Here is a 26,540-nt window from a genome sequence, read left to right as displayed (position 1 = left end):
GACGGAAGGGGGCGGGGCACGCTCCCGGTCCGCCTGCCCCGCCCTGTGTCCGTTGGCCCTCGCGGCGAGCCGTAGGGCGGCCCGTGCCGCGGGGGCTCTTGGGAAGTGTAGGCGGAAGAGGCCGGGTGAGAGCGGGAGGGCGGTGGGAGAGGGGTAGGGGGTGGACGCTTACGGACGGACGCCCCCACCTCGGGCACCCAGGTGTTCCCCGGAGGGACAGGCCGCCCCCCGTGGAGCCAGGGAGGTCTCGGGCCTGGCCTAAGGAGACCCCAGGAGACCCCGGGCCTGCTCTAGGCCTGCTCCAGGGAGACCCCAGGAGACCCCAGGGCGACCCCAGGCCTTTTCCAGGGAGACCCCAGGGAGACCCCAGGCCTGTTCCAGGGAGACCTCAGGTCTTCTCCAAGGAGACCCCAGGCGTGCTCCAGGGAGACCCCAGGGAGACCCCAGGGAGATCGCAGGGAGACCCTAGGCCTTCTCCATGGAGATCCCAGGCCTGCTTCAGGCCTTTTCCAGGGAGACCCCGGGCCTGCTTCATGGAGATGCTGGGGAGACCCGAGGAGACCACAGGGATAACCCAGGGAGACCCCAGGAAGAACCTGGGCTGACCTCAGGCCTGTTGGAGGCCTGTCCCATGGACACCCTGAGCGTGCTCCAGGGAGACCCCAGGGAGACCCCAGGGAGCCCCCAGGCCTGTTCCATGCAGACCCCAGGGAAACACCAAGCCTTCTCCATGCAGACCCCAGGGAGACCCTGGGCCTGCTCCATGGAGGCCCCAGAGCTATCCTATGCCAGCTCCAGGGAGGCCAGGGCTCCTCAGGGCAGCCTGGCTGCTCTGTTGAACCCCACATTAAGGACCCTGGGATGTGCTCGCGCTGGCTTAGCCCAGAGCACCCATCGTCCTTGGCTGTGCCCGGCACTGGCCCTCAGCAGACAGCCCCACGGCACATGGTGATGCTGCCTGGCACCGCCATCCCCACTGCGCCTATCAGCAGCACTGGGAGCTGCTGAGCCACAGGCAGGATACAAAGGTTGAGAGTCCTTCACGGGCAAACTCCAGGTGGCAAACGGCTCCCTGAAGCCGTGCCAGCGCCGGCATCATGTGCCAAGGTGTCCCTCAGGGTCACAGCGAGCGCAGGAGTCAGCCACAGCGTGAGACCTGCCCCAGGGAGTCACCTCCCAAGGCCTCTACCTGTCAAGCAGGCTCTGTGCCAAGGCCTGAGCTCTAACCTCCCTCTCTCCCTCCAGCCTGGCATGATGGATGCCCTGCACACCACCGGGATCCACTTCGCAGAGGTGCTGCAGGCCGGGCCGCCCTGTCTAGAAAAGTTCTGGATCTCGGTGACCTCCCTGGCTGATCCCAAATGCGTCTTCACCATCTGTTTCCCTCTCGCCTATTTTCTCGACCGCAAGGTGGGGGTGTCGGTGCTGTGGATCGGCCTGGTGTCAGAGTGGCTCAACGTGGTCCTCAAATGGTGAGGGGAGAGTCACAGAGTCCCTGTCACACCTGGTGACATCCCGAGGGCTGAGTGGTGGCACATTCACAATAGCAGAAACACAACCGTGGGCTTCGCTTGGCAGGCAGAGACACATGCTGCTCCTTGCCTGCACCACGTTGGAAGTCTGCGGAGTTTCTGCAGGTTACCCAAGCCATGATAACACATCCGCCAGGCATTCATGTCGGAAAAAAGCCCATGAGCCATAAGAAATGGCAGGAATCCTGCCCTCCCGCTGCCAGATTCAGCCCTCGAATCCACAGGGGTGGGTGGCGAAGGTGTTGGGCTGCAGTCAGACGTTCACTGTTCTGTGGTTTCTCTCCCCACCAGGTTCTTATTCGGGGAGCGCCCGTTCTGGTGGGTCCATGAGTCGGGGCTCACCAGAAAGGAGCTGGTCACGCTGCGCCAGTTTGCCGTATCCTGTGAAACAGGACCGGGTGAGTAACTGGGAAAAGCTTTTCTCCATGTCTCCAGCAGGCCCTAGGATCCGTAGGGAAGGGCTGCAGGAGCTGGGAGGCTCCATTGGGATGGGAACACTGCGGCTGGAGGGTGGCGCTGGGCTGGCAGGACGCACCAAGCGGGAAAGCCGTTTGTCAGCCAGCAAACGAGTGAGCAGCGGGGAGCGGGCCGGGCGCCATGGCTGCTGGCATGGCACGCACAGCGCAGGTGGCTCCGGGGCCAAGAAACCCACGGGAGAGTCTGCCGGCGGCAGGGACTGGGGCACCTCACTCGCCCTTTCTGCCTGGCCTCCCCTGCCCACAGACCCCCCGTCCCTCCCTGTTTTTTTGGGGCAGGTGACCATCATCCACGGTCAGCGGCTCGTTCCATCCTCATCCTCGAGCCAAGCCCCCCTGCACTGGCCGTGGCTGTCAGCCAGGAGGTAGCCCAGGGTGTGGGCAGGGCTGCCGAGGCACGAGGGACATGTTCCCAGCTCTCCTGGGTGACCTTGGGCGCTTGCCCCGCTGGGACACGCTCCCCCCCGACCCACCATATCAAGTGTCCTGTGCTTCCCCTTCCAGGGAGCCCCTCCGGCCACTGCATGATCACGGGGGCAGCCCTCTGGCCTCTTGTCACCGCACTGACGGCACTGGCATCCAGACACTCCAGGAGGTGAGTCCCAGGACAGGGAAGCTGGTGCTTGGAAACCTCCAAAGCCCTTTCTGGAAGCAGTAGGTGTAATACGGAACCCTTCCCCATCACACCATGGGCACAGGGTGGGTGGAAGCATGCCTTCCCCTCCCAGTGGGGAAACTCCTGGGGAACACAGCTCTGCCCTGTCATCTCTGGCTGCCCCAGAGACCCCCAAAAAGCCCACCTGAGGTGCTTTTTTTTTCCTTCTTCACCTGTGCTTTACTCATTCCTTCTGACAAGTGGGGACAAACCTGCCCTGCCTGACACGATGCGCTGGGGAGCACTGAGCCGGACCCCATGGCTGTCTCCCTGATGCTGATCCTCTTTGCCTTCCAGCCTAGTGGTGAAGCTGAGCCCCTTTGGCGCCTACACCCTGCTCCTGCTGGCCGTGGGGCTCTCACGGATCTTCGTCCTGGCCCATTTCCCCCATCAGGTGGTCGGCGGCATCCTGGCAGGTGAGCGGGGATGGGGGAACAGACATTCGGTCCCTCCACCCAGAGCCCAACACCCTCTCTTGGGCCAGGGTGTTTTGGGCACCTTCCCCTCCTGTTGAGCTCCCCCATCCATCCTGGGACCCCAACCTGCCTGTGCTCGCCCTGCAGGGGCAGCCCTGGGCTGGGGGCTGCAGGGTCACACCCCGGCCACCCGCACAATGGGCTTCTTCGTGGCCGCCGCGCTGGCCCTGCTGCTTGGCTCCCTCGCCCTGCACAGCCTGGTGATCGCCGCCGGCATCGACATCGACTGGTGAGTGCCCAGGCCGGGGGCGCTAGCCCCGGGGATATGCCCCCGAGACTGATGTAGGGATAGCCCCAGGGGTCTGCCCTCCCTCAGGTTGGCGTGGAGGTAGCCCCAGGGGTCTGCCCCCTAGTTGGTGGGGGGGTAGCCCCAGGGATCTGCCCCCCAGGTTCATGTGGGGGGATTAGCCCCAGGGATCTCCCCTCCCCTGGGTTGGCGTGGGGCTAGCCCCAGGGATCTGCCTCCCCCCGGGTTGGTGTGGGGGTAGCCCCTAGGATCTGCCCCCCAGGCTGATAATGGGGAAGTTAGCCCCAGGGATCTGCCTCCCCAGGTTGCCGTGAGGCTAGCCCAGAGATTCCCCCCGACCCCACTCACCCCTCTCCTCCCCCTGCTGCAGGTCCATCCGCTTGGCCACAAAATGGTGCTCCAACCCCGCCTGGCTGCGCCTCGACACCCGGCCCTTCGCCTCCATCTGCCGGGACACTGGCAGCGCCCTGGGGCTGGGGCTAGCTGCTGCCTTCCCCCTGCCCCGGGGCGGGCAGCTGGAACCCCGGCAGCGCGTGGCCAGCGCCATGCTGGCCTTGGTGGCCATGCAGGTCTTCCACCGGCTCCTCCAGCCCACAGATGTGACCCTGTGGTATGCCACCAACTTCTTCAAGTACGCTGCTGGGCCCTGGCTGGTGACATCTCTCCTGCCCTGGCTTGTCCTCTCCCTCGGCCGTCCGCGTGGCTCCCCCCACACCGATTAGGGGTCCCCACCATGTCCCGGTGAGTCCTGTGCCCCCACTCCTAGCTTTGCCCTTGGCTGTGCCCATCGCTGGTGGCTCCTGGCCTGAGTGCAGCCACCGGTTACACGTCAGGAGGGCGCCCATGTCCCCTCTTGGGACCACAGGCCAGTTGTTTAACCCTCGCTCCCCCCAGGGCAGTGGGACCCCCCCAGCATGGGGCAGGCAGGAAGGTGCCCCTGTGCTCAGCAGGTCTGGGGACAGCGTAGGGACAGCCCCAGCCTTGGGGTCACCCACGAATGGCACCAGTTTCCACTTCTCCCCTTGCTTTGCTCCCCTACCAGCTGCTCCGGTTCAGTTTCCCCCCACTGTGCTACAGTGGCTGGGGGCGGCCACCCCATTTCTAACCAAATAAAGGCACTATTGCCAACCTGCCGGCCCCGAGTCCTTCAAACCGAGGGGAGACAGGCTGGGGACCCTGGGGGCAGGGCAAGCGCCTGGGCTGGGGAGTAACTGAGGGAGGGAGATGGGACTCCCACGGGCTGGTCCCACTCCACACCCCAGTGTCGCACCAGATGGGTGGGAAAGGGGCAGCCCCGATACTGTAAGTGGGGGAACGGAGGCACACAGAGCAACCACGAAGCCCTGGGGATGTCCGTCCTGCCCCAACGAGGACAGAAAAGGGGACACAAAAGTGCTGGCACCCTCCAGTACCCCCGCAAACGCAGTGGGGCACCACTGGGTATTGCCAGAAACAGTTTTATTTATACAAGGACGAACATTGGTAACATCTTACAAAATACTCAACTGAAAACCATATTGAGAGCGCGCGAGCGGGCGGCAGACGGACAGAAAAGAAACCGAGGCAGGGCAGGGGTGGCGGGGGAGACACAGCGGGGTGGGCCGACGACACCAGCCCAAAGCCAGGGGGCCGGCGCCCTTCGCCCGACCCCCCCGGGAGGTGGGTGGTTCCTACGTGAGGCGTTTTCTCCCTCCTGGGCTGGGGGCAGCTGGGGGATGTCACCCTCCCCCACCATGAAAGGGGAGGGTCCCCAACTGCCACCACCACCCAACAGACACCCCCCCGCCTCGGCTTGCGGCCCAGGGGTTGTCCCCAGTGTTGGGGACAGCCAGGCTGGTGTCCCCTCAAGACTCGGTGACACCCCCCTTCCTCCTCCCCACCCATCGCCCCAAGCTGGGGTGTCCCGCCCCCGCCCTGGGGCTGGGGGAGGTGACAGGGGACATACGCTCATCCCTGCCACCGCCACCCCGATTTGGGGACCCCCCCCGGAGCCACCCCAAACGCCCCGCTGCAATAACTTAAAACACGAAGCGCTGTCCTCGCCCTCTGCCCCGGGACCCACGGCCAGTGCCACCCATTAAAAAAATACTATTAAATAATACATCTGTAATAAAATTATATACCTTTGTTTTGCGTGGGTTTGTTTTTTCTCTCTTTTAAAGCTAAAATCGCTCCAAGTCCCCTCCGGCTGGTGAAGTAACAGGAAAATGAAGTGGTTTTTTCCTTTTTTTTGTCTTTTCTTTTTTTCCCTTTTTTTCCTCCTCTCTTTTAGGAAGGGACAAAGTTTTATCCCAACGAAGGCGCCAGGATCCATCACCCATTGACCCAATGTGACAAAGGGATGGGGCTCATCCCCTGCCTCTTGTGTCCCCCTCCGAAACGGGGACGTCAAGGGGGGAAAAAAAAGGGGGGGAAGAAAATTGAGAAAACCGAAAAAATCAGAGGCAAATTAAGGCATTAAAAAAAAAAAACACCAACAACTGACTTAATTAAAGGCACAAATATTTCCCATCGCCTCCCCCCGGGGTGGGGGGCGGACGCTGGAGCCGGGGAGGGAATGAGTGGGGAAAAGAAAAAAAAAAGGGGGGGGAGAAAATAAGGACACCCCCCCACTCAAGGAAAAAAAAAAAAAAAAAAAAAAAAAAAAGGAAAATTAAAGAGAGGAGCCGCAGCGGGGGCCGGGGGGAGCCCGGGGCAGCGACGGGAAACCCAACGGACGGAGCACGGACAGGGCGGGAGGAGCGGGGGGTGCTGGTGGAACCGATGCTTCACAAGAGACACGACCGCAAACACCGCGTGGAGCTGGGGTCCAACAGGACAGGGCAGGTGGGGGCGTGGGGTATTTTTTTGTGTTTTTCTCCTCTTTTTAATAGAAAAAGAAAATATTTTCCTCTTTTTTCTGTTTCTCCTCCTGGTTTCTTCCACGGTTTTTTTTTGTCCTTTTTTTATGTGTTTTTTTTTGTTTTTTAAGGTGATTTTTTTGTGTGTGTTTTTCTTCTCGGTGTTTCTTTCTTTCTTGGAAACGGAATAAATCTCTGTGGTGAGGGGCCAGCGGGTCACAGCGTGGGCTCGGCCTCCATCGGCTCCTCCGCCGCGGGCCTGGCCAGGGACAGAGCGGGGCATGAGCGGGGATGGTCCCTGCAGCGGGGACCCGGCCCCCAGCCCCGGCCGGGGAAACTGAGGCAGCGATGGTGGGAGCTCGGCACCTGGAGCTCAGCACCAGGCACAGCTGCCTACAGCCCCCCCCGAAGTCATGGCACTGTCACCCCGCCGCCGTTCCCCTTCATCCTCAGGGTGGGACATGGCAATTTGGGGACACACATGTCCATCACCCACCCAAGGACACACGTGGCTCCCTGCACAACCCAGTGGACACGTGTGGCTCCATGCACACCCCACAGACATCCCCCCGAGAACTCACGTGGCTCCACGCACACCCCCAGGGACACACAGCCCCCCCAAGGACATGCACAGGTCTGTGCACAGCCCAGGGGACACGCAGCCCCGCAAGGACACATGTGGCTCCATAAAGAGCCCAGGGGACATGCAGCCCCCTGAGGACATGCATGGTTCCATGCACACCCCCAAGGACATGCATTCCCATGACGAAACATGTGGCTCCATGCACAGCCCAAGGGACATGCAGCTCCCCCCCACCCCGCCCCTCCCTGAGGACACACGTAGCTCCGTGCACAGCCCCAGGGACATACATCGCCCCGAGGACACATGTGGGTCCATGCACAGCCCAGGGGACGTACAGCCCCCCGAGGACACATGTGGCTCCATGTAGAGCCCAGGGAACATGCATCCCCCCGAGGACACACGTGGCTGCATGCACAGCCCAAGGGACATGCACCACCCGCGACAACACATGTGGCTCCGTGCACAGCCCCAGGGACACACATGCCCCTGAGGACGCGTGTGGCTCCATGCACACCCCCAGGGACATGCAGCCCCCCAAGGACACGGGTGGCTCCATGCACACCCCCAGGGACATGCAGCCCCCCAAGGACACGGGTGGCTCCATGCACACCCCCAGGGACATGCAGCCCCCCAAGGACACGGGTGGCTCCATGCACACCCCCAGGGACATGCGTGTCTCCATGCACAGTGGGGGCTCCCGGGGGGCCATACCTGGGCTGGGGGTCGGCGCTCCCCTGCTCGGCACCCACCGAGAGCAGGGCCATGGCCGTCACCGTCTCGGCCTCCTCCGCCTCCCCCTTCTGCGCCTCCAGCAGGGAGCAGCCCACGGCCGTCGCGAAGCGCTTCACCGAGCCCCAGTGCTTGCCTGCGGGCACCGGCAGCGCTGGGCACGGCCCCCGGCACCCACGCGGCAGGGACAACCCGGGGTACACATGGGACTGCCATGGTGGGGACAGTCCAAGGGAACCCCCTGTGCCACCCACAGCTGGGACAGCCCTGGGGATCACCCCTGGAACCCCCACAGGGGGGCAGCACTGGGGATCCCCATGGTCCCCAGGGATGATCCAGGGAATCCTCAGGATCCCCACGGTGGGGACAGCCAGGGTGACTCATGAGAACAGCATTGTGGGGACAGTCCAAGGGACCCGCTGTGTCACCCCCAACCAGCACAGCCCTGGGGACCTTCCAGGACCCCCACTACGTGGACAGCCCTGGGGAACCCACAACACCCACCATGGTAGGGACAAGCTGGGGGGGACCTATGGGACCCCTGTGCCACCCACAGCTGGGACAGCAATGGGGACCTCCCCTGGGACCCCTGTGGAGGGGACAGCCCTGGGGACACCCACAGCAAAGACAGCCCAGGGACCTCCTAGGACCCCCGTGGCAGGGACAGTCCAAGGGACCCTCTGTGTCACCCACAGCCAGGACAACCCTAGGGACCTTGTGAGACCCCCATGGAGGGGATAGCCCTGGGGACCCCCCCCATGGCAGGGACAACCTGGGGAACCCCCATGACGTTCGTGGCAGGGGCAACTCAGGAGGACCCATGGGACCCCCATGGCAGGTCACCTCTGGGCCCCCCCCCCAAGGCAGTGACAGCCCCAGGAACTCCCCCAGAATCCCAGTGACAGCACTGGAGACCCCTCCAGGTCCCCCCAAGGCAAGGACAGTCCCCTGGTCCCCACCCATGTCAGGGACAGACCCCCTGGGATCCCCCGACGGCAAAGGCAGCTCCAGAGACCCCTCTGTGCCCCCCCATGACAGAATCAGCCCCGGGGGCCCCTCTGTGTTCCCCGGTGTCAGTGACAGCCCCAGGGATCCTGGCAGGGTCCATGTCCCCCCCTCTGACCCCGGCCGCAGGGTCTCACTCTGGATCTCGATGACCTTCTCCAGGGTGGCCACCGCGTTCACGTTTGGCTTCTGCTGCAGCAGGGACGGATCCAGCGGCTCCAGCTGGGTGGGGGGGAACAACATCAAGACCCCCAAACCTGTCACCAGCACCCCCAACCCCCCCTAAACAGCAGGGACAGGAGGCCCTCTCCTTGACTGGGGGAAACTGAGGCACAGCGCAGGGCATGCACCTTGACACACCCTGCACCCCAGGGGGTGGCAAGGGGGATCCCCATGGGTGAGGGGGGGTCCCCACGGGTGACCCCCCTACCTCCAGGCCGAGCAGAGCGGAGACGCAGGCCTCCGAGGCGTCGCAGATGGCCGTCAGGTCGTGCCCCCCCTCCAGTGCCAGCACCACCCGGCCCCCTGCCAGCATCATCAGCTGCTTCGTCAAGTGGCCAAAACCTGGGCGACACCAAAGGAGGGGGGGGTGACAAGCGGCTCGGCCGAGGTCCCCACCCTGGGGATACCCCCGGGGACACCCCCACTCACATTTGGCGGTGACGGAGTAGCCACCGAGTGGGGAGAGGTGACCCTCGACAGCGTCGAAGCCGGCTGAGACCAGCACCACATCTGGGGAGAACTCATTGGCGATGGGCATCACCACGGTCCTGGGGGGGCAGAGGGTCAGGGCCGGGCACGGGGACCCCCCCAGGGTGCAGGGACCCCTCCAGGACACAAAGACTCCCCCAAGGATGCAGGGACCCTCCCCAGGGTGCAAGGACCGCCCCAGGACACGGGGACCCCTCCCAAGACACAGGGATACTCCCCAGGGTGCAGGACCTGCACCCCCCCCCCGCCCCAGGACACAGAGATCCCTCTCAAGACCACAGGGACACCCCCCCCCCACGACACAGGGACACCCCAAAGGGTACAGGGACACCCCAAAGGATGCAGGGACACCCCCCGCCAGGACACAAAGTTCCCCCCGCCAAGGGTGTATGGACCCTGTCAATGGCATGGGAACCACCCCTCCCAGGACACAGCGACACCCCCAAGGGTGCAGGGACCCCCCCAGGGCACAGGGATTCCCCTCTCAAGGGCACAGGGACGCCCTCAGGACCCCCACCTGAAGGCGGTAAGATACTCCACATCCCCGATGGGGGGGTCAACGCCCCCGGTCCAGGCGATGTTGATGTTGTAGCCCACTCCCATCCCGCTGCCGACCTGGGCACAGCCACGAGTGACCCCCAACGCCACAGGCGGGGTGGGAGGGACACAGGGTGACCCACCCCGCCCCGCAGCAGCCCCCCTGTACCTCCTCGGGCGCTCCACTGCCTGGGAAGAAGTTGCCGTCATCATAGCGGTGCAGGGAGATGTAGAGGACATTGGGGTCGCTGTAGAAGGCTTGCTGGGTCCCGTTCCCGTGGTGGATGTCCTGCCAGGGGGCCAGCGGAATCAGGGAACCCCCCCCGCACCCATGCCACGGGGTCCCTGTCACCCAGGGGAGGTCCCTGTCTCCCTTTCCCCGGGAGGGGGGCGTGTGTGCGCCTTACCCAGTCCACAATGAGGATCCTGCCCACGCTCAGCTTCTGCTGGAGCAGTTTGGCCGAGATGGCCACCGAGTTGAAGAAGCAGAAGCCCCTGGGGAGGGGGGCCAGGGTGAGTGCCGGGGTGTCCCCGGGTCACTGGTGTCTCCCCCTGTCCCCACCCCCAGGCAGGGGTCCCTCCCGCCGGTGCAGCCCCATGCTCACATGGCCGTGGACTCCTCCGCATGGTGTCCGGGGGGGCGGATGACGGCGAAGCCGTTCTGCAGGGACAGAGGGGGACACGTGTGGCACCTGCCCATGTGGGCACGAGGGCGCCCGTGCACACCCAGGTGAGCATACAGGGGAGCAGCGCACACAGGAGCACGCACAAGGGCTGCCACGCACACGCATGGTGCGCACACATGCAGGAGTGACAAGCGTGCATGCAAGCGTGCTTGGGGACCGTCGCACCCACAGGCAAGCGTGCACGAGTGGTGCACACATGTGCACGCTTGCACAGGAGCCATCACGCCCCTGGGTAAGCGTGCATGAGGACACTGCACGTGTGCAAGCACACACAAGGGCTGCCACGCACACCTGCGCAAGCATGCACAAGACAGTGCACACATGCACACACATGCAAGCGTGCGGGAGTGCCATCGCGCACACTCAGGTAGGCGTGCATGCACGCCTGCTTGCAGACCATCACACACAGAGGTAAGTGTGCACAGAAGTGGTGCGCACACACACAAGCTCGCACAGGGCTATGACACCCCCGGTGAGCATGCACATGGGTGGTGCACACGCATGCAAGCGTGCACAGGGGCTGCTCCTCAGGTAGGTGTGCACACCCCGAGCATGCAGGTGGCACAGGGGCCGCGTGTAAGGACGCGGGCCAGTGTGCCAGCCGGTGTGCCAGCCCTCCCCGCTCACCTTGATCTCCCCAGCGGCCACCTTGAAGGCAAGCTCCACCAGGCAGCCCACTGCCATGCGCACGGCGCTGGAGGAGTGCATCTCATTCCACACCGTGTCACTGTCCACCTGCGGTGGGGGGGGACACACACAGGGACATGTCAGCGGAGCCGGGCCGGGCCAGGCCAGGGACCCCCCCCCCCCACCACGTACTCACCCCGATGCCCCCGCACGGCAGCACTGCGTACATCTTCTGGCTAATGGGACCTGGTGGGGCAGAGAGTGCCATGACGAGGGGGGCAGGGGGGGATAGTGTCCCCCCAACTCCAAAAGGGGACCCAGGCCTCTGGGTGTCCCTCCCTCCAAGCACCTACCCAGGAGCTTCTTGCTGTCGAGTTTCTGGCGGTTGAGGGGGCTGGTGCCATAGAGCAGCGTGTGATGCTCCGAGTGCACCGTTTGGATCTCCTCCAGTGTCGCCTTCCTGCCCCGGATGCGCTGGGGATGGGGAGGGGAGACACAGGGGTGAGCCCCCCACCCCAAGGCGAGGAGGGGAGCCCCGGGATGGCGGGATGCCTCACCTCGCACTTGCCAAGGAGTCCGGTCTCCTGCAGGCGGGACCAGATGCTCTGGATGCGACCAGCGTGCTCGGGGTGGATGTTGGTGTTCCCACAGGTGCACTGGTGCTTCAGCATGAAGGTGTCGTACACCACACCTGTGCCAGGCACCATAATGGCACACCTGGGACCGGCCCCCCCACAGCCCCCCCAGGACACACACATACCTCCCAGGACATGGGGAACCCATGGGAAACTGGGATCCCGTGGGACACCAGGATCCCCAGGAACCCCAAAGGAAGGGAAACACTATGGGCGAAGGGGACCTTGCAAGACGCAGGCACTCCTGGGCACCCCATGGGGTAGGGGAACCCTTGGACATCCCATGGGATACGGGGATCCTTGGGCACCCCAAGGAATTGGGAACCCCATGGGACATGGGGATCCCCACACACCCCGAGGGATGGGAAAGCTTATGGGTGAAGGTGACCTTGTAGGACATGGGCACTCCTGGGCAACCCAAGGGATTGGGAACCCCAGGGGACAGGGGGATCCCATGAGACACAGGGATCTCCAGGCACCCCAAGAAATGGGAAACCCTACGGGCAAAGGGGGCCCTGTGGGACATGGGTGCTCCTGGGCACCCTGAGGGATGGGACATCCCATGGGATAGGGGCGCCCTTTGACACCCCAAGGGATTGGGAACCCCATGCAACACAGAGATCCCTGAAGGATGGGAAGCCCTATGGGAGAAGGGGACCCTGTGGGACATGGGCACTCCAGGGCACCCCGAGGCATGGGGCACCCCAAGGAGCAGGGGGATCCCATGGGATACAGAGATATCTGGGCACCCCAAGGGATTAGGAACCACACAGGACACAGATGCACCAAGGGATGGGGCACCCAAGGCAGCAGGGGCACTCCTGGGCACGCTAAGGGACAGGGCATCCCATGGGACAGGGACACCTCACGGGACAAGGGCTCTCCTGGGCCCCCCAAAGGATGGGGCACCCTACAGGACAGGGGGATCCCATGGGATAGGAGCACCCCACATCATCCTGAAGGATGGGGGACCCCGTGGGACACAGGCAACCTGGGCACGTCAAGGAATGGGGAACTGCATGGGACAGGGACACCTCTGGGCACACCAAGGGATGGAGCACCCACAGGACAGGAGGATCCCTGGGCACCCTAAGGTATGGGGCACCCTGGGGAGCAGGGGCACCCCTGGGCACACCACGGGACAGGGCAACCCGTGGGATAGGGACACCCCATGGGACAAGGCTCTCCTGGGCACCCCAGGAGACAGGGGCACCCCTGACCCCACCGAGGGATGGGGCATCCTGGGGAGCAGGGGCACCCCTGGGCACCCCGAGAGACAGGGACACCCCATGGGACAAGGACACCCCTGACCCCACCGAGGGATGGGACACCCCACGGTCAGGGGCACCTCTGGGTACCCTGAGGGATGTGGCACCCCGGGGGACATGGGCACCCTTGGGGGTCTACCGAGGGACAGGGCACCCTGTGGGGTAGGGGCAGCCCGTGGGAGAGGGGACAGGCCATGGGACACAGGTCACCCCCAAGCGATGAGGCACCCCCCCGGCCCCGTACCTGTGGTGAAGAGATGCTTGGGGGGCCCATCAGGTGCGGGGGGCTTGATGGCGGCGCTGGCGGGGGACGACTGGGTGCGGGCGAGGGCCGGGTGGGGCAGCGCCAGGATGCCCAGGGTGGGGGCAGGATACAGCTGCAGCGGCGCCTCGGGGAACACCTGGGGGGGCCCCGACGCCCCCCGTCAGCCACACCATCACCCCCTCCTGGCCATCGCCTGGCACGAGGCACGGCCATGTCACCATGTCCCGGCCGGGGAGGGGGTGGCCACGTCCGAGTTGTGGGGGGGGAGGATGAGTCACGGCGGGGGCCGGGGGGGGGGGGCGCTGCAGTGCGGGGGTGGCGGAGCTGGGAGGCCAGAGCAGGGGGGGGATGAGTCACTGGCCCCTCCGAGTCATCGCTGCGGCAGTGGCGGGGGGGGGCAGGCCCCTAGGTAGTCGGGGGGCGGGGGGGGGCGGAGGGGAACGGCTGGCCGGGGACCAGGCGCTGGGGCAAGGGATGCTCGTGCAAAGGCAACGCTCGTTTAAAAGTTGGGGGGGGGACATTTAGGGATATTTGGGCGCCCCCCTCCCTGGGTACCAATCCATGGGGCCCCCAAGGTCTCACCTGCTTGTATGTGACCCCCAGCTCAGTGACATCGGAGACCCCAGAGCCCTCGGCTTCGTCCCCGCTGTCACCCGGCTCCTCGTGAGGCATTTCAGGGTCCTGCAGCCGCTCTGGGGGGTCGCTGGCGTCCGGGGAGGCGATGGCAACAGGGGGGCCAGGGGGGACCCCGTCGCCTGGGGGGGGCGACTGCTGCTCCGTCAACTCCTCCTCCGTCTCCTCGGGGTGGGTGGGGGGCTGCCGCGCTAGCTCCCCCGCCTTGGGGAGCAGCTGGGAGGGGGGGCGGTGGGTGCGGGGGGCCAAACTGATCCCCCAACTCCCCATGGCCACCCTGGGCCAGCCCCTGCCCCATGCCCCCCATGTCCCACAGACACCCCATAGCCACCTCACACCCATCCCAAGCCCTACAGCTACTCCATACCCACCCCACATACATCCCAAACCCTATACCCACCCCATACCCCACACCCTATAGCCACCCTATATGCACCCCACAGTGACGTCATGTCCTATAGTCACCCCATATCCACCCCATGTACAGCCAAAACCCTATACCCATTCCTGTGCCCCACATCCACGCCACACCCTATACCCATCCCTTGCCCCATAGCCACCCCACACCCACTCCACATACAGCGCATATGCTATAGCCACCCCCTATACACCCCACGTAGAGCCCATACCCTATACCCATCCCATACCCCATATTCACCCCATTCCCACCGCACATATAGCCCGTACCCTATACCCATCCCATCCCCACCCCACATACAACCTATACCCACCCCGTGCCCCATAGCCACGCCATACCCAGCCCACACCCATCCCATAACCCATGGCCACCCCACACCAGCCCCTGCCCCAAGCCCACCCCATTTCCGACCCACACCAGCCCCATACCCACCCCATACCCTACACCGCTCCCTCTCCCAGCCCCACGGCAGCCCCTGCCCCACCTTGCCCAGCTGGACCTGCTGCTTGTCAAGGAAGTGGTGCTGGAGGGTGCCGTGGGGCAGGGCGCCGTGGGGCAGGGCCTGGGGGCTCTGGGGCAGCGGGGACGACTGCGTGCGGCTCAGGGGCCGGTGCCGCGGCAGCTTGCTCACCGTCCGCACGCTCCCCGCGCGCTCCCCTGTCACCAGTGGCGACTGCCCGTGCAGAGGCACTGAAGGAGCCGGCCATCATCAGTGGGGCACCCTGAACCCCCCCAAGTCCCCCCCAGATCCATCTGGGGGGGGGGCGCGGGGGGTGAGGGTTGCAAGCAAAGGGAACTGAGGCAGAGCAGGGGACTCACCAGCAATGAGGGTGCTCTGCTGGCGCGCTTGCTCCAGCAGCAGGACGTGCTGCAGCAGGGACGCGGGGCCGGCGGGAGGGTCTCCTTCCAGGGCCACCCCCAGCAGGCAGCCCGGGATGGAGGACGTGCTCAGGAACTTGCCAGTGAGGGCGGCCCCAGGGCGCAGGGTGGCCACAGCTGGCCGCTCAGCCTCCGCCTGCGGTGACAGCTTGGGGGACGCCTGTGGGGACAGAGAATGGCACTGTGTCCCCCCCGCTCCAACCCCACCACCCCAGCCCTCAACTGCAGGGGGAAGAGGGATGCTGCCACCTAGCCCTCGAGGTGCTGGGTGACACCCCCATCCCAACCCTGTGCCCCCCAGACTGGGAGCACCCTGACCTGGGGACAGTGGGGCGCTGCCAGTCCTCCCCCCATGAGCCTCAGCTTCTCTCCTGCAGGGAAACTGAGGCACAAACCCAGCCTGGGGGGATATGGGGGGGCCAGATGCTGGGGTTCCTGACTTGGAGCCCCCCCTCCTGCCCTACAGTCACCCCACAGGGTCTCCACACCAAGCCTGCGAGGTGCCAGGTCCCCAGGCCACCCCTATGGGACATCAGGTCTTTGTGCCACCCCCCACAGCGTCCCTACGTGGCCCCTGTAGGGCTGCAGGTTCCCAGACACCATATGGGGTGCTGGGTCCCCACATCGACCCTTTGGAGTTCCAGGTCCTCATTCCACTTCACTGCAGGGTCCCCACTGCCACCCTATGGGTTCCAGGTCCCTGTGCCTCCCCACAGGGCGCAGGGTCCCCATATCGACCCTTTGGGGTTCCAGGTCCCTGTGCCACTTCCCCATGGGGTGCCCACATCCCCCCCACAGGATTCCAGCTGCCTGTACCACCTCCCCATGGGGTCCCCAAACACCCCCCACAGGGTTCCAGGTCCACGTACCACCCCACGGCGCGCAAGGCCCCCATATTGACCTTTTGGGGTTCCAGGTCCTTATGCCATCCCCATGGGGTCCACACATCCCCCACTATGAGATTCCAGGTCCCTGTGCCACCCCACCATGGGGGTCCCCACACCCCCGCTATAGTGTTGCAGGTCCCCGTGCCAGCCCCACTCACGTTGAGGTGGGAGTTGGTGACGGTGACGGTGGCCTGCAGCCCCAGGGAGATGTTGGGGAGGGACGGGGACGTGTAGAGGCTGAGCTGGCTGGCGCCGTCCAGCGTCAGGGCTCGGTGCTGGGGCAGGAGCTGCTGTGGGGCGGGAGGACACACCAGGCACATGCCATGAGCACGGGCACACATGTGCCCACACATGCCATGGGCATGCACGACCTGGGAGCATACACCGGCTGCACGCGCCCGAGCACACACGTGCACCCCAAACGTGCACACACCGGCTGCACGCATCTGAGCACACATGTGTGCGCTGAACACGCTGCCTGCATGCATCTGAACACATGTGTGTGACCTGAGCATGCTCGTACCACACGCCTGCACGCACACACTGAGCACACACCCTGTCTGCGCATACCTGAACACACGTGTACCCGGAGCACACTCACAGCATACGTGTGAACACAGGGGCACCCTGAACACACTCACAGCACACACCTGAATATACATGTGCCCACTGAGTACCCTGGTTCCACGCACCTGAACACGTGTGCACCCTGAGCACGCACCCTGGCTGCACACATGAACATGCATGTACCCTGAACACGCTCACAGCACACAGCTGAACACACGGGGTCGCCCTGAACATATACATGCACCTTGAGGGTGCTTATAGCACATACCCAAACACGTATGTGCACCCTGAACATACTCACAGCATACACAAGCATGTATGTGCACCCTGAGCATGCTAATAACACACACCTGAACACACGTGTGCTCACTGAACACACACCCTGGCTACGTATATGGACACATGTGCAACCTGAGCATACGCACAGCACACACCTGAACATATATGTGCACCCTGAACACAGAGCACACGCCTGTACACACATGTACACCCTGTACACACAGCACATACCTGAATGCACATGTGCACCCTAAACATGCTCACAGCACACACCTGACCATACATGTGCACCATGAGCACGCCAACAGTGCACACCTTAATGCACATGTGCACCCTGAGCATGCTCACAGCACACACGTGTGCACGCTGAGCACTCACCGCACACGCCCCGCACACGCGTGTGCCCCCGGCGGCTCCTACCTCCGCGTGGATGTTGGGGACAGAGCCGGTGAAGCCGTTCTCGGCGATGGCGCTGTGGGAGCTGTTGGGGGAGCTGGGCCCGGAGCCGGGGGCGCTGCTGCACACCGAGGACACTGCGGGGCCACCCGCGTGAGGGGGGGACACGCCACCGTCCCCGTGTCCCCTGCCAGCACACACTGCCCCAGGGAAGGGGCAGCCTGCGCCGCTGCAAACCAACCGTGTGCCCATGCACAGGCATGTGCAAGCATGGGCACGTGTAGCACACATGCATGTGCTGCACAAGCATACGTGTGCATTTGTCATGCAAGCTTATGTGTGCACAAGCACATGTACGTTTGTGTAGCACAAACACATCTGTGCACAACCACCCATGTGCATGTGCTACACAAGCATGTATGTGCACCAGCATACGTACACGTATATTGCACAACCATGTGTGTGCATATATATGCACACATGTTGCACAGCCATGCATGTGTGCAAGCACACGTGTGTACTCATGTCACACAACCATATATATGTGCGCAAACACACCTGTGCACTCATGTAGCACATACACATCTGTGCACCCGTGCTGGACAAGCATGTATGTGCACAAGCAGATGTGCGCACACACGTTGCACAATCGTATCTGTGCACCAGCACATGTGCACGTGTTGAATAAGCGTGTCTGTGCACAGGCACATGTGTATTCCACAAGCACATCTGTGCACAAGAACGTTTGTGGACACGTGGCACAAGCATGTCTGTACACAAGCACATGTGTGCACACACGCTACAGAATCAAATGTGTGCGCACACGTGGCACAAGCACGTCTGTCCACAAGCACATGTACGCACACGTTACACAATCACACACGTGCACACATGTTGCAGGAACATGTCCATGCCCCGGCAGCCAGGGGAGGACTCCGTGTCCTTGCTGGCAGCCCCCATCACTGGGGGGGGAGGGGGGGGGCCAGCCGGCAACCTGGGGAAACTGAGGCAGGGTCCGCAGGGCGGGGCTCACCCGTGATCTCGATGGCGCGCTTCTTGAAGGTGCTGATGACGGTGCCGTCCTTCCTGCGCAGGAGGGGGCTGCTCCTCCGCTCCGCCACCTTCTGTTTTAACCGCGAGCGCACTTTCAGGTTGGGTTCGGAGGCTGCGGGGGGGGCGGACGGGACACCGGGGGGGGGGGTACCCGGAAGCGGCGTTAGCCCCGGTATGGCTCCCGGCACCCCCGTGCCCCCCCCAACCTCTTCCCGCCGGCGCTCCGGCACCCACCGGTTTTGCGGAGCGGGAAATCATCCCGGCCGTCGTAGGTGCCGAGGAGGGGGAGTTTGTAGGATGGGGGGGTCCCCGGGCTGCCGGTCTGGGGGGGGGAACTCTGGTCCAACGAGGTGTGGTGAGCCCTGGTGGGGGGGGGAGGGAGTGGGGGGCGAAGGCAGCAGAGACCCCGCTAGGACGCCTGGGTCGTGTCCCCCCCGGCCCCACTCTGGGGGGGAGGGGGGCGTGTGTGTGTCTGGGTTTGGGGGAAGTGGGGGGGGGTTTGTGTGTCTGACCTACCAACATTTGGGGTGCTGGGGGAGGGAATGGTTGGGGGGGCCGGTGCCCGGCTCCTTCGTCTTGCTGAGCAGGAACTCCTGCAGCTTCAGCTTCACCTCTGTGCTGGCTATGGCACCTGGGGCGGGGGGGACAGCTGGGATGGGGGGGACACACACAGCACATACAGACAGCCCCCAGCCCCACTGGGACACACACATCCGCCCCCCAGTGCCCCATATCACCCCAGCCCCCATAGTCCCTATTGCCCCCCAGTCCCCTTCTCTGCTCACCAGTCCCATCCAGCCCCCCATGTTCCATCCAGCCCCCCTGGTCCCAACCAGCCTCCCCCTCCCAACGTGTCCCCCCCCAGCTCACTCTCGCGGCTCTTGTCCTTGGTGCGCAGGGCATGGAGCTGCTCCAGGCGCTGCTGCTGCTCCAGGGCCTCCTGCCGCTCCCGCTGCCGCTGCTGCTCCAGCTCCTGCTGCCGCCGGGCGGCCAGCGCTTCCTGCTGCTGCTGCGGGGACGGAGCCGGGGGGGGCTCGGGGATGGGCACCCCCCATCTCCCACCCCCCTCCATGCATCAGGGGCTGAGGGGGTACGTGACACCCCACCCTGATCCCCCCCTTGTAGCTCCGTCACCCTGAGGTAGGACACCCCACAGCTCCAGCACCCCTAGGAACGTGATGCCCCACGGCTCCATCACCCCCAACCTGCCCCCAATGGCTCCTGCACCCGGGAGGTCTTACCCCATGGCTCCATCACCCCAGACAGGTGATGCCCCACATCTCCAGCACCCCAAACAGGTGGTGCCCCACCGGTTCCATCGCCCCCAGCCCACCTTGAGGTGCTTCTGGAGCTGGACCTCATGCTGGCGGGTGAGGTGCTCGTGCTGCTTCTGGAACTCGGCGAAGAGCAGCTGCTTCTGGAGCTGCTGCTGCTGCTTGAGGGCCAGCAGCTCCCGCTGCAGCTGCCGCTCCCGCGCCGCCGCATCCAGCCCTGGCCCCCGGCGCTCCCCGCACGCTTCGGGTGCCCCACACACCTCTGCCGGCCCCTCCGCCCCTGCGGGCACCCACAGGCTCAGGGGGGGCAGTCTGGGGGTGTCCCAGGGATGGGGGCGCTGGGAGCAGGTTGGGGGTGTCCCAGATATAGGGGAAGCCGGGCAGGCTTAGGGGCAGTTTGGGGATGGCCTAGGGATGGGAGGCAGCTAGGGAGGAGTCTGGGGTATCCCGGGAGCGGGGGGAACCTGGAACATGTTTAGAGGATAGTTTAGAGGTGTCCTGGTGCGGGGGCAGTTAGGGAGAAGCTGGGGGGGCTGTCCAGGTGATGGGGGACAGCTAGGGCACCCTTAGTGGGTAATTTGGGGGTGTCCCTGGATTGGGGGGTGGGGGCAGTTAGAGGGCAGATGGGGGGCTGTCCTGGCAATGGGGGGGCAGCTGGGGCATGCTCAGGGGGCTGGCTGGGCATTCCCAGCAACGGGGGGCAGTTGGGGGGCTCCCGGGGGGTCTCCCACCAGCTCCAAGCCACCCTAGATTGTCCCTGTGCTTTGGTTTCCCCCCACACTCAAAAAACAGGGGCAGTCACCCCAAGCCAAGCCCCCACATCTGCAACAAACAGCCCAGAGGGCAGCCGGGGGTGGGCAGGATTGAGCACCCCCCCAGAGCATGTCCGCTAAAGCCCCAACCTACACATAGGCATAAACCCGACAGCATCCACCAAGAATCCACAGAAAACGGGGAGGGGGGGAGGAACACACATCCCCTTCTCCAGTAGCAAATAAACCCAGGCATCCAGGCCCCCTGTGTGTCCCCCCCCCCGCACAGAGGGGTACCGGGGCCGAGGGGGGGCATCCCATCTCCACGCAAACAGGAAGGCGGGGGCGGGGGGGCATGTGCTGCATGCTAATGCGCCCCGGCCCCCCCCCGCCCCGGCACACGCCGCGGCTGCACGTCGGGCACTGACGTGTGCCCAGGACAGACCCGCGGACGTCACCAAGCCGCGGAGCTCGGGCACCAACCCCCCCGGCTCTGCCAGCCCCCCCTCCCCACTGCCAGCCCCCCAGAAACCTGCCAGCCCCCCTTCCCCAGTACCACGCTGCACTCCCCAGTGACAACCAGTCCCCCCAGTGCCAGCCCCCCTTAAAAAAAGAGCCCCCCAGTGCCAGCCCCCTTCCCCAGTACCAATCAGGACACCCAGCACCAAGCAGCCCCCCCAGTACGTACCAGTCCCCACAGTTAGTGCCAGCCCCCCCTCGACATGTAAGAGGGGCCGTGGGACAGGGGGAACCCCCAACCCCCCCTCACCATCCCCATTCAGCCCTGGGGGGGTGGCCCTGGGGCTGCCCCACGCTCAGGGAGGGGGGGGAAGGCAGATTTGTACGGGGGGGGGGGGAAGGGGGTGCCCCTGCAGCTCCCCAAGATCTGACAGCCCCTCACTTTGGGGGCTGCAAAACCACCCCAGTGGGTGTTGGTGTGCAAGGAGAGGGGTCGGCAGCACCCCGTGCTGGGGGGAGTGGGTGGGAGGGGGACTAAAAATAGCCCCGGGAGGGGCCAGGGCAGGAGTGAGCCCAGCCCCAGCCAAACCTCCACTTAGGGGCTCAGAAGTGGCTTTGGGCTGGCGAGGGGCCGGGGCCACCACCCTGCCGGGGGGGGGCCACCACCCCGTCCCCCTGGGATGCACGGGGGCTGCTTAACCCTTCGGTGCCCACAAACCCCCCCAAACCAAAGTGCTCCCAGGCCAGTGTAGGATGTCCCCTGACATGGCTGGCACTATCCCCACGGGGGTGCAACGTTGGGGGGTCCTGTAGGTAATGGGGACACGGGGGGGCTGGAACACCACTGCCATCGCAAGCAGAGCAGTACCCCCCCTTGCACACCCGTACGAGGGGGTGTGCCCCCCCTCACACTGTCTCACCGTACCCCTTCGCAGCCCTCCCCCCCCGGTGACAGACCGCAGCCACTTCTCTGCACCCACCTCTGTCCCCATGTGCCACCACAACAGCACCCACCACCCAAATATGCCCCCCCATCAGCAGGGAGATGCCATGACCCCCCCCAGCACAGCCAGGACCACCGTGGGTTCAGGAGAGCCCTGGGAGGGTACAGGACACGCAGCCAAAATGTCCCAACACGAGGGGACACATGGGCACAGGACCAGGTGGGATGCCACCGGATTTGGGAGGGGGGAGGGGGTCTGCCCCCCCCACCCCCCCAGCACTCACCTGGGGCAGGGAGGGTGGCGTGGAGCTGGGCATGGGACAGGAGCTCCAGCGAGGGCTCACGGCTGGACCCCCCCTCTGTGGAAAAACCCCCATCCCTCTCACAAATGGGCTGCAGCATCGCCGAGGGGGGGCCCTGGGGCATGTCCCCCCCTTCCCCACAGCCTCAGTGCCCCCAGTCCAGCCCCCTCCTTAGCACAGGGGGATGGGGGAGCTGCCAGCCAGGAGGGCACCAAGCATCCTCCGGAGGTGGGGGTGAGGGGAGCAGATCTAGCCCCCCCATCCTGGGCAGGGTGGGGCTGGGTGCCCCCCCCCCCCCCCCACCCACAGCCCCCCCCCGCGTCCTGTCCCCCCCATCCTCCCGCCGGGCTCTTCTCTCTGGCGCCTGGAAATAGCTGGCGCACAGGAGGAGTCGTCTATAAATAGGGCAGCGTGCCCGGGGGGGGCCACCACGGCTCCCGTGGGATGGGGTGCGCCATGTGTCCCCCCCGTGCCATACAGCCCCCTCTGGGGACATGCGGGGACCACGGCGCCTGCACCCAAACTGCTTCGGGGATGGGGGGAGAGGGGCTGCCCCTGCTGGGGGTGGGGGGGCGGGCGGAGACAACTCGCAGCAGGGCTAGGATCCCCACGACCTCCCCCCCATCCCCCCACCCCATCCTCTCCAAGCCCCTAATTGCCAGGGACGTTAATCCGCATCAGCACTGCCGGGAATAAAATCTGGGATACACAAAGGGGGATTAGTCCCTGCCCTGGGAAAGCGAAGGCAAGGGCCCCTCCCACATGGGACCCCCCCACCAGGAGCCCCCAGGGGGGTCGGGGGTCCCTAAGCCGGTGGGGGGCACAGACACCAATTTAGCACATCTTCTGCCGGATCAGTGACCCAAAGCAGCTCAGCGGGGCTGGGGGTGACAATGGGCTGAGGGGGGGACACGCCCCCACCCCCCAGGGATGGGGACCCTCCCACACCCCACTAGCCGTGTGTAAACCCCCCCGCCGGCAGCAGCCACGTTTATTTACCAGCACCTTAATCCCAAGCCGAGACTTTTAATAGCTAGGATATTTATGGGCTACCCCCCCCACCCCCCCGTGGCCCCCTGCCCGCCCCCCCCGGGGTGCTCTGGGGCTTGACGTCAGCCCAGCTATTTCTGGTGCCGCCAGCGGGCAGGAGGCCACGGGAATGAGCCCTCTCAGCTGCCGGACCCCCCCGGGCACGCACCGAGCCCTCCCGGCTGCCAGACCTCCCCCCCGGCCCCAGGCACACCAGTGCTGGCAGCCCCTTGGAGAGGCAGTGGTACATCTTTAGGATGAGGGGACACACACCCCCCCTCAGGGGGATGAGGACCCCCCCAAGCAGGGGGAGGGATGGAAGGAGCAGGGCACCTATGCCCCCAGGGATGGCAGCACCACCCACGTGACCCTCACCAGGACCCCCTCCACAGCGCAGCCCCATGGGAAAGGGGTTGTGATCGGGGAGCACTGGGGGACCCCCAGCACCCAAAGGGGGACCCTCAGGCTTGGGGGCGGGGGGGAGGACATGACACACGTGAGGGACACAGCCAACAGGGGATGCCCAGCTGAGACCTGCCCAACTCATCACACCCGCTGCAGGCCTTCATCCCCACAAAAGCCTCCCCCAGGCTCAGCCACAGCCAGGAAGGGGACACGGAGGAAAGCGTGGTGGGGACAAGCAGAGGTGGCGGGGCCATGTGTCGCGTCCCCCCCACCCCCCAGTGCCACCATGCCGTGTGCCAGCCCCGTGCCAGGCACGGTCGGGCACCGCTCCCGCCCTGCGGCCGCTCCAAAAATACCAACTGGCAGCAAACAGGCAGCGGCAGCGCTGGGGGCAGACAGAGGGGACACCCTCCCCCTGCCCCGTCCTAAACTGACGGCGAGTCCCCAGCCCCAGCCAGTGGGACGGAGTGGCTCTGCCACCGCCACGTGCCTCAGTTTCCCCTCCCGAGCACCCCCAAGGCTGCAGGTGGCCACGGGGATTGGTGGAGCCACTTGTCCCCGGCTGAACGTCGGGGACGCGTCCAGATGTCACTGGAATTCCCACCGGGCTAATTACAGGGCGGCGTTGACGAGGAGCCAGGCGATGCAGCGCGGGCACGGCCTTCGTGGCGGCTCGCGGTCACCCAGGCTGTCCCCACGGGATGTCACCGAGGGGACCCGCATCCCGGGGTCCACAGGGACCCATCGCCGAGTGGTGCCACCACGTTTCACCCGTAAAGAGCCAAAGGAGCCACTGCGTGTGACCCGTGCCACACTGGGGGGACGGTGGTGACCCCAGCTCCCACCTCAGTTTCCCCCCGTGGCAAGTGGGTGCCGGGGGGGGTCCAGGGTAACCAGGGAAGGGGGGGGGGGGTGGCTGGGCACAGCGCCCGCCGCCACTCCACACGCGCCCGTCTCGCGCGGTGACACCCACACGGGTGCTAATGACGGCGGCGGTGGCAGTGGCGGGCACGCGGCATTTATGTGCCGTCCCGGGTCACATCGGTCTCCATCCCGCCGATGGGTGATGAACTGGGCGGGGTGCCCAGGGTCACAGCAGGGACCTGACCCCCATATGCAGGGTACCCGGTTGGGTACAGCATCCCCCCCCACCCCCATGTCCCCCGCTCTCACCTGTGTCACTCTGGGGGTCCATGGTGGCCAGTGGGTGACAGCAGAGGCGGGGGGATGTGCAGAGGTGGCTGTCTGGGGGGGCCGTCAGCACCAGCTGGGGTGCTGGGGCTGTGCCTGCACCGCCTGGGAGCCCTGCGGGGACCAAGCACCATCAGCACCCAGTGTTCCCCCCCCGAGAAAACACACACATGCACACACACCCTCCTCAGCACCAAACTGGGGGTCCCCCAGAGCATCCCGGAGCCAAGGGCTGGATCCAGCATCATGGGGGGGTGTCGTGTGTCCCCCCAAGGTCCTGAGCATCCACCCAACGGCAGAGCCAAGGGACGGATCCGGCTCCATGGAGTGACCCCCCCTCTTGGTCCCCCCAAACCCCAGCACATGTGTGCGGGGCCAAATCCAGCACTGTGCCCCCCTCCCCGCCCCCAGCACTGGAGCATCTGCGGGCAGAATGCGGCCCCTCTGCTGCCCCCCGGGAAAGGGGACCCCCACCAAGATGGAGGGGGCGGGGGGCCGGCGGCGTTACACAAGGCTCTGCAAGAAAAGGGGGGGGGGGGGGGGGCACAAAGGGGGAGCCCGGTGCCCAGGACCCTCCCGCGGTGCCACCCTATAAGGGCATCCCCCCACGCCACCCCAAGGGCCTCTTCTAGCGATGTCCGACCCAGCCCCACGGGAGGGGGGGGACACCCGGCGCTGACCCGGGCCCCCCCCGCTGCGAGGCCCCCGGTGCTGCAGCGCCTCCCCCCAAGATAGGGGTCGGGAGGGGCCACTCGTGGGGCCCACGCTCGGCTCCCCAGCGACGCGACAGACCCCGCGGCGGGGGGAAATGGGGTGGCGGAAAAGCTCGGGGAGAGCCATCGGCAGACCCGAGCCCGGTGCGGTGCAGCGGGGCCCCCCCCCCGCCGGCAAACGGTCCGCGCTGCAGAGCCGCCGCCGGGCTGGCGCACAGGCCCCCCCAGCCGCATATTTCCCCCACCTCCCATTGCACGGGGACCCCCCCAACACTGTACAGAGCCCCCCCCAAGGCATATCCTCCCACCACTGCACGGGGCCCCCCAACACTGCACAGGGGCCCCCTCCCATTGCACCGCGCAAGCCCCGCTGCACGACCCCCCCCCGCCCGCTCCCCGCGCTGCGGCCCCCCCGCCGGTGCCCCCTCCCGCCGCACCGACTCCCCTCCCCCCCACGTTGCACGTCGTGTCCCCCCCCCCCCCCCATTTCCCGTCCCCCCGATCACAGGCGCTCCCCCCCGCCGTCGTGCCCCCCCATCGTACCTGCGCGGTGCCCGGCCGCGCCGCCCCGCGCGCGCCCCGCCGCCCCTCCATCTTTGCAGCGGGGCCCCGCCCGCCCCGACAACAACATTCGGTGACGTCACTCGCCATCACGTGACGGAACCCTGCGCTAAAAATAGACTCGCCCCCCCCCGCCCCTTCCCTGGGGGCGGGGCGCGGCGCGGGGTGGGGGGGGTGGGGCTTAAAGGAGCCGGGGATGAGGGGGTGGGGGTGTGTCACACACGTGTGTGTGTGATTGTGTCACCGTGCGTGCAATGACACGCGTGTGTACGTGTGTTTGTGTCTCCGCGTGCATGTGCACACACGCGTGTGATTGTGTCTGTGTGTCCAGTGATGCGTGTGTGTGTCTGGGCGTGTGTCATGTACCAGTGGGCAACAACACGTGTGCCACCGTTTCACGTGTTTCATCTGTTTTTGTGAAATAGTGCACACGTGTGCATAAGTATGCTCGTGTGTAGTAGCACCAGCTGTGAGTGCGTCACATGTTAGTGTGCAACAACACACACACGTGAGCATACACTGTGCAC

At 65.3% G+C, this 26,540-nt stretch overlaps 2 protein-coding genes across 8 annotated transcripts; one reads left to right on the top strand and one right to left on the bottom strand.

Annotated features, from left to right (window-relative positions):
* The first annotated feature begins 65 nt into the window (after window positions 1-65).
* Window positions 66-4,649, top strand: G6PC3 (glucose-6-phosphatase catalytic subunit 3). The gene is made up of 7 exons (XM_063354238.1): window positions 66-125; window positions 1,246-1,472; window positions 1,824-1,930; window positions 2,513-2,603; window positions 2,961-3,079; window positions 3,227-3,368; window positions 3,757-4,649. Exons 2-7 carry the CDS (start codon window positions 1,252-1,254, stop codon window positions 4,106-4,108), a joined length of 1,032 nt encoding a protein of 343 aa, XP_063210308.1. The 5' UTR covers window positions 66-125; window positions 1,246-1,251; the 3' UTR covers window positions 4,109-4,649.
* A 178-nt stretch (window positions 4,650-4,827) lies between these two features.
* On the bottom strand, window positions 4,828-26,123 carry HDAC5 (histone deacetylase 5). 7 transcript variants are annotated; one of them, XM_063354231.1, is made up of 27 exons: window positions 25,996-26,123; window positions 24,722-24,853; window positions 22,097-22,171; window positions 19,718-19,938; window positions 19,255-19,393; window positions 18,901-19,015; window positions 18,619-18,746; window positions 18,365-18,496; window positions 17,356-17,468; window positions 16,248-16,379; window positions 15,143-15,362; window positions 14,808-15,013; window positions 13,855-14,121; window positions 13,252-13,408; window positions 11,662-11,795; window positions 11,458-11,578; window positions 11,301-11,350; window positions 11,105-11,212; window positions 10,397-10,452; window positions 10,199-10,286; window positions 9,961-10,080; window positions 9,772-9,869; window positions 9,195-9,313; window positions 8,974-9,107; window positions 8,681-8,765; window positions 7,521-7,674; window positions 4,828-6,485 (listed from the first exon to the last, which is right to left on the bottom strand). In XM_063354231.1, exons 1-27 carry the CDS (start codon window positions 26,081-26,083, stop codon window positions 6,443-6,445), a joined length of 3,435 nt encoding a protein of 1,144 aa, XP_063210301.1. In that variant the 5' UTR covers window positions 26,084-26,123; the 3' UTR covers window positions 4,828-6,442. The 7 variants fall into 7 exon arrangements, with proteins under 7 accessions (XP_063210301.1, XP_063210304.1, XP_063210302.1 ...); XM_063354234.1 differs by having other exon boundaries at window positions 13,855-14,109; XM_063354232.1 differs by having other exon boundaries at window positions 16,248-16,376.
* Window positions 26,124-26,540: the final 417 nt, after the last annotated feature.

This window comes from Chroicocephalus ridibundus, chromosome 17 (genome assembly GCF_963924245.1).
Source record: "Chroicocephalus ridibundus chromosome 17, bChrRid1.1, whole genome shotgun sequence".
In the NCBI taxonomy this organism is placed as follows: domain Eukaryota; kingdom Metazoa; phylum Chordata; class Aves; order Charadriiformes; family Laridae; genus Chroicocephalus; species Chroicocephalus ridibundus.
This window is presented reverse-complemented; position numbering and strand designations above follow the sequence as displayed.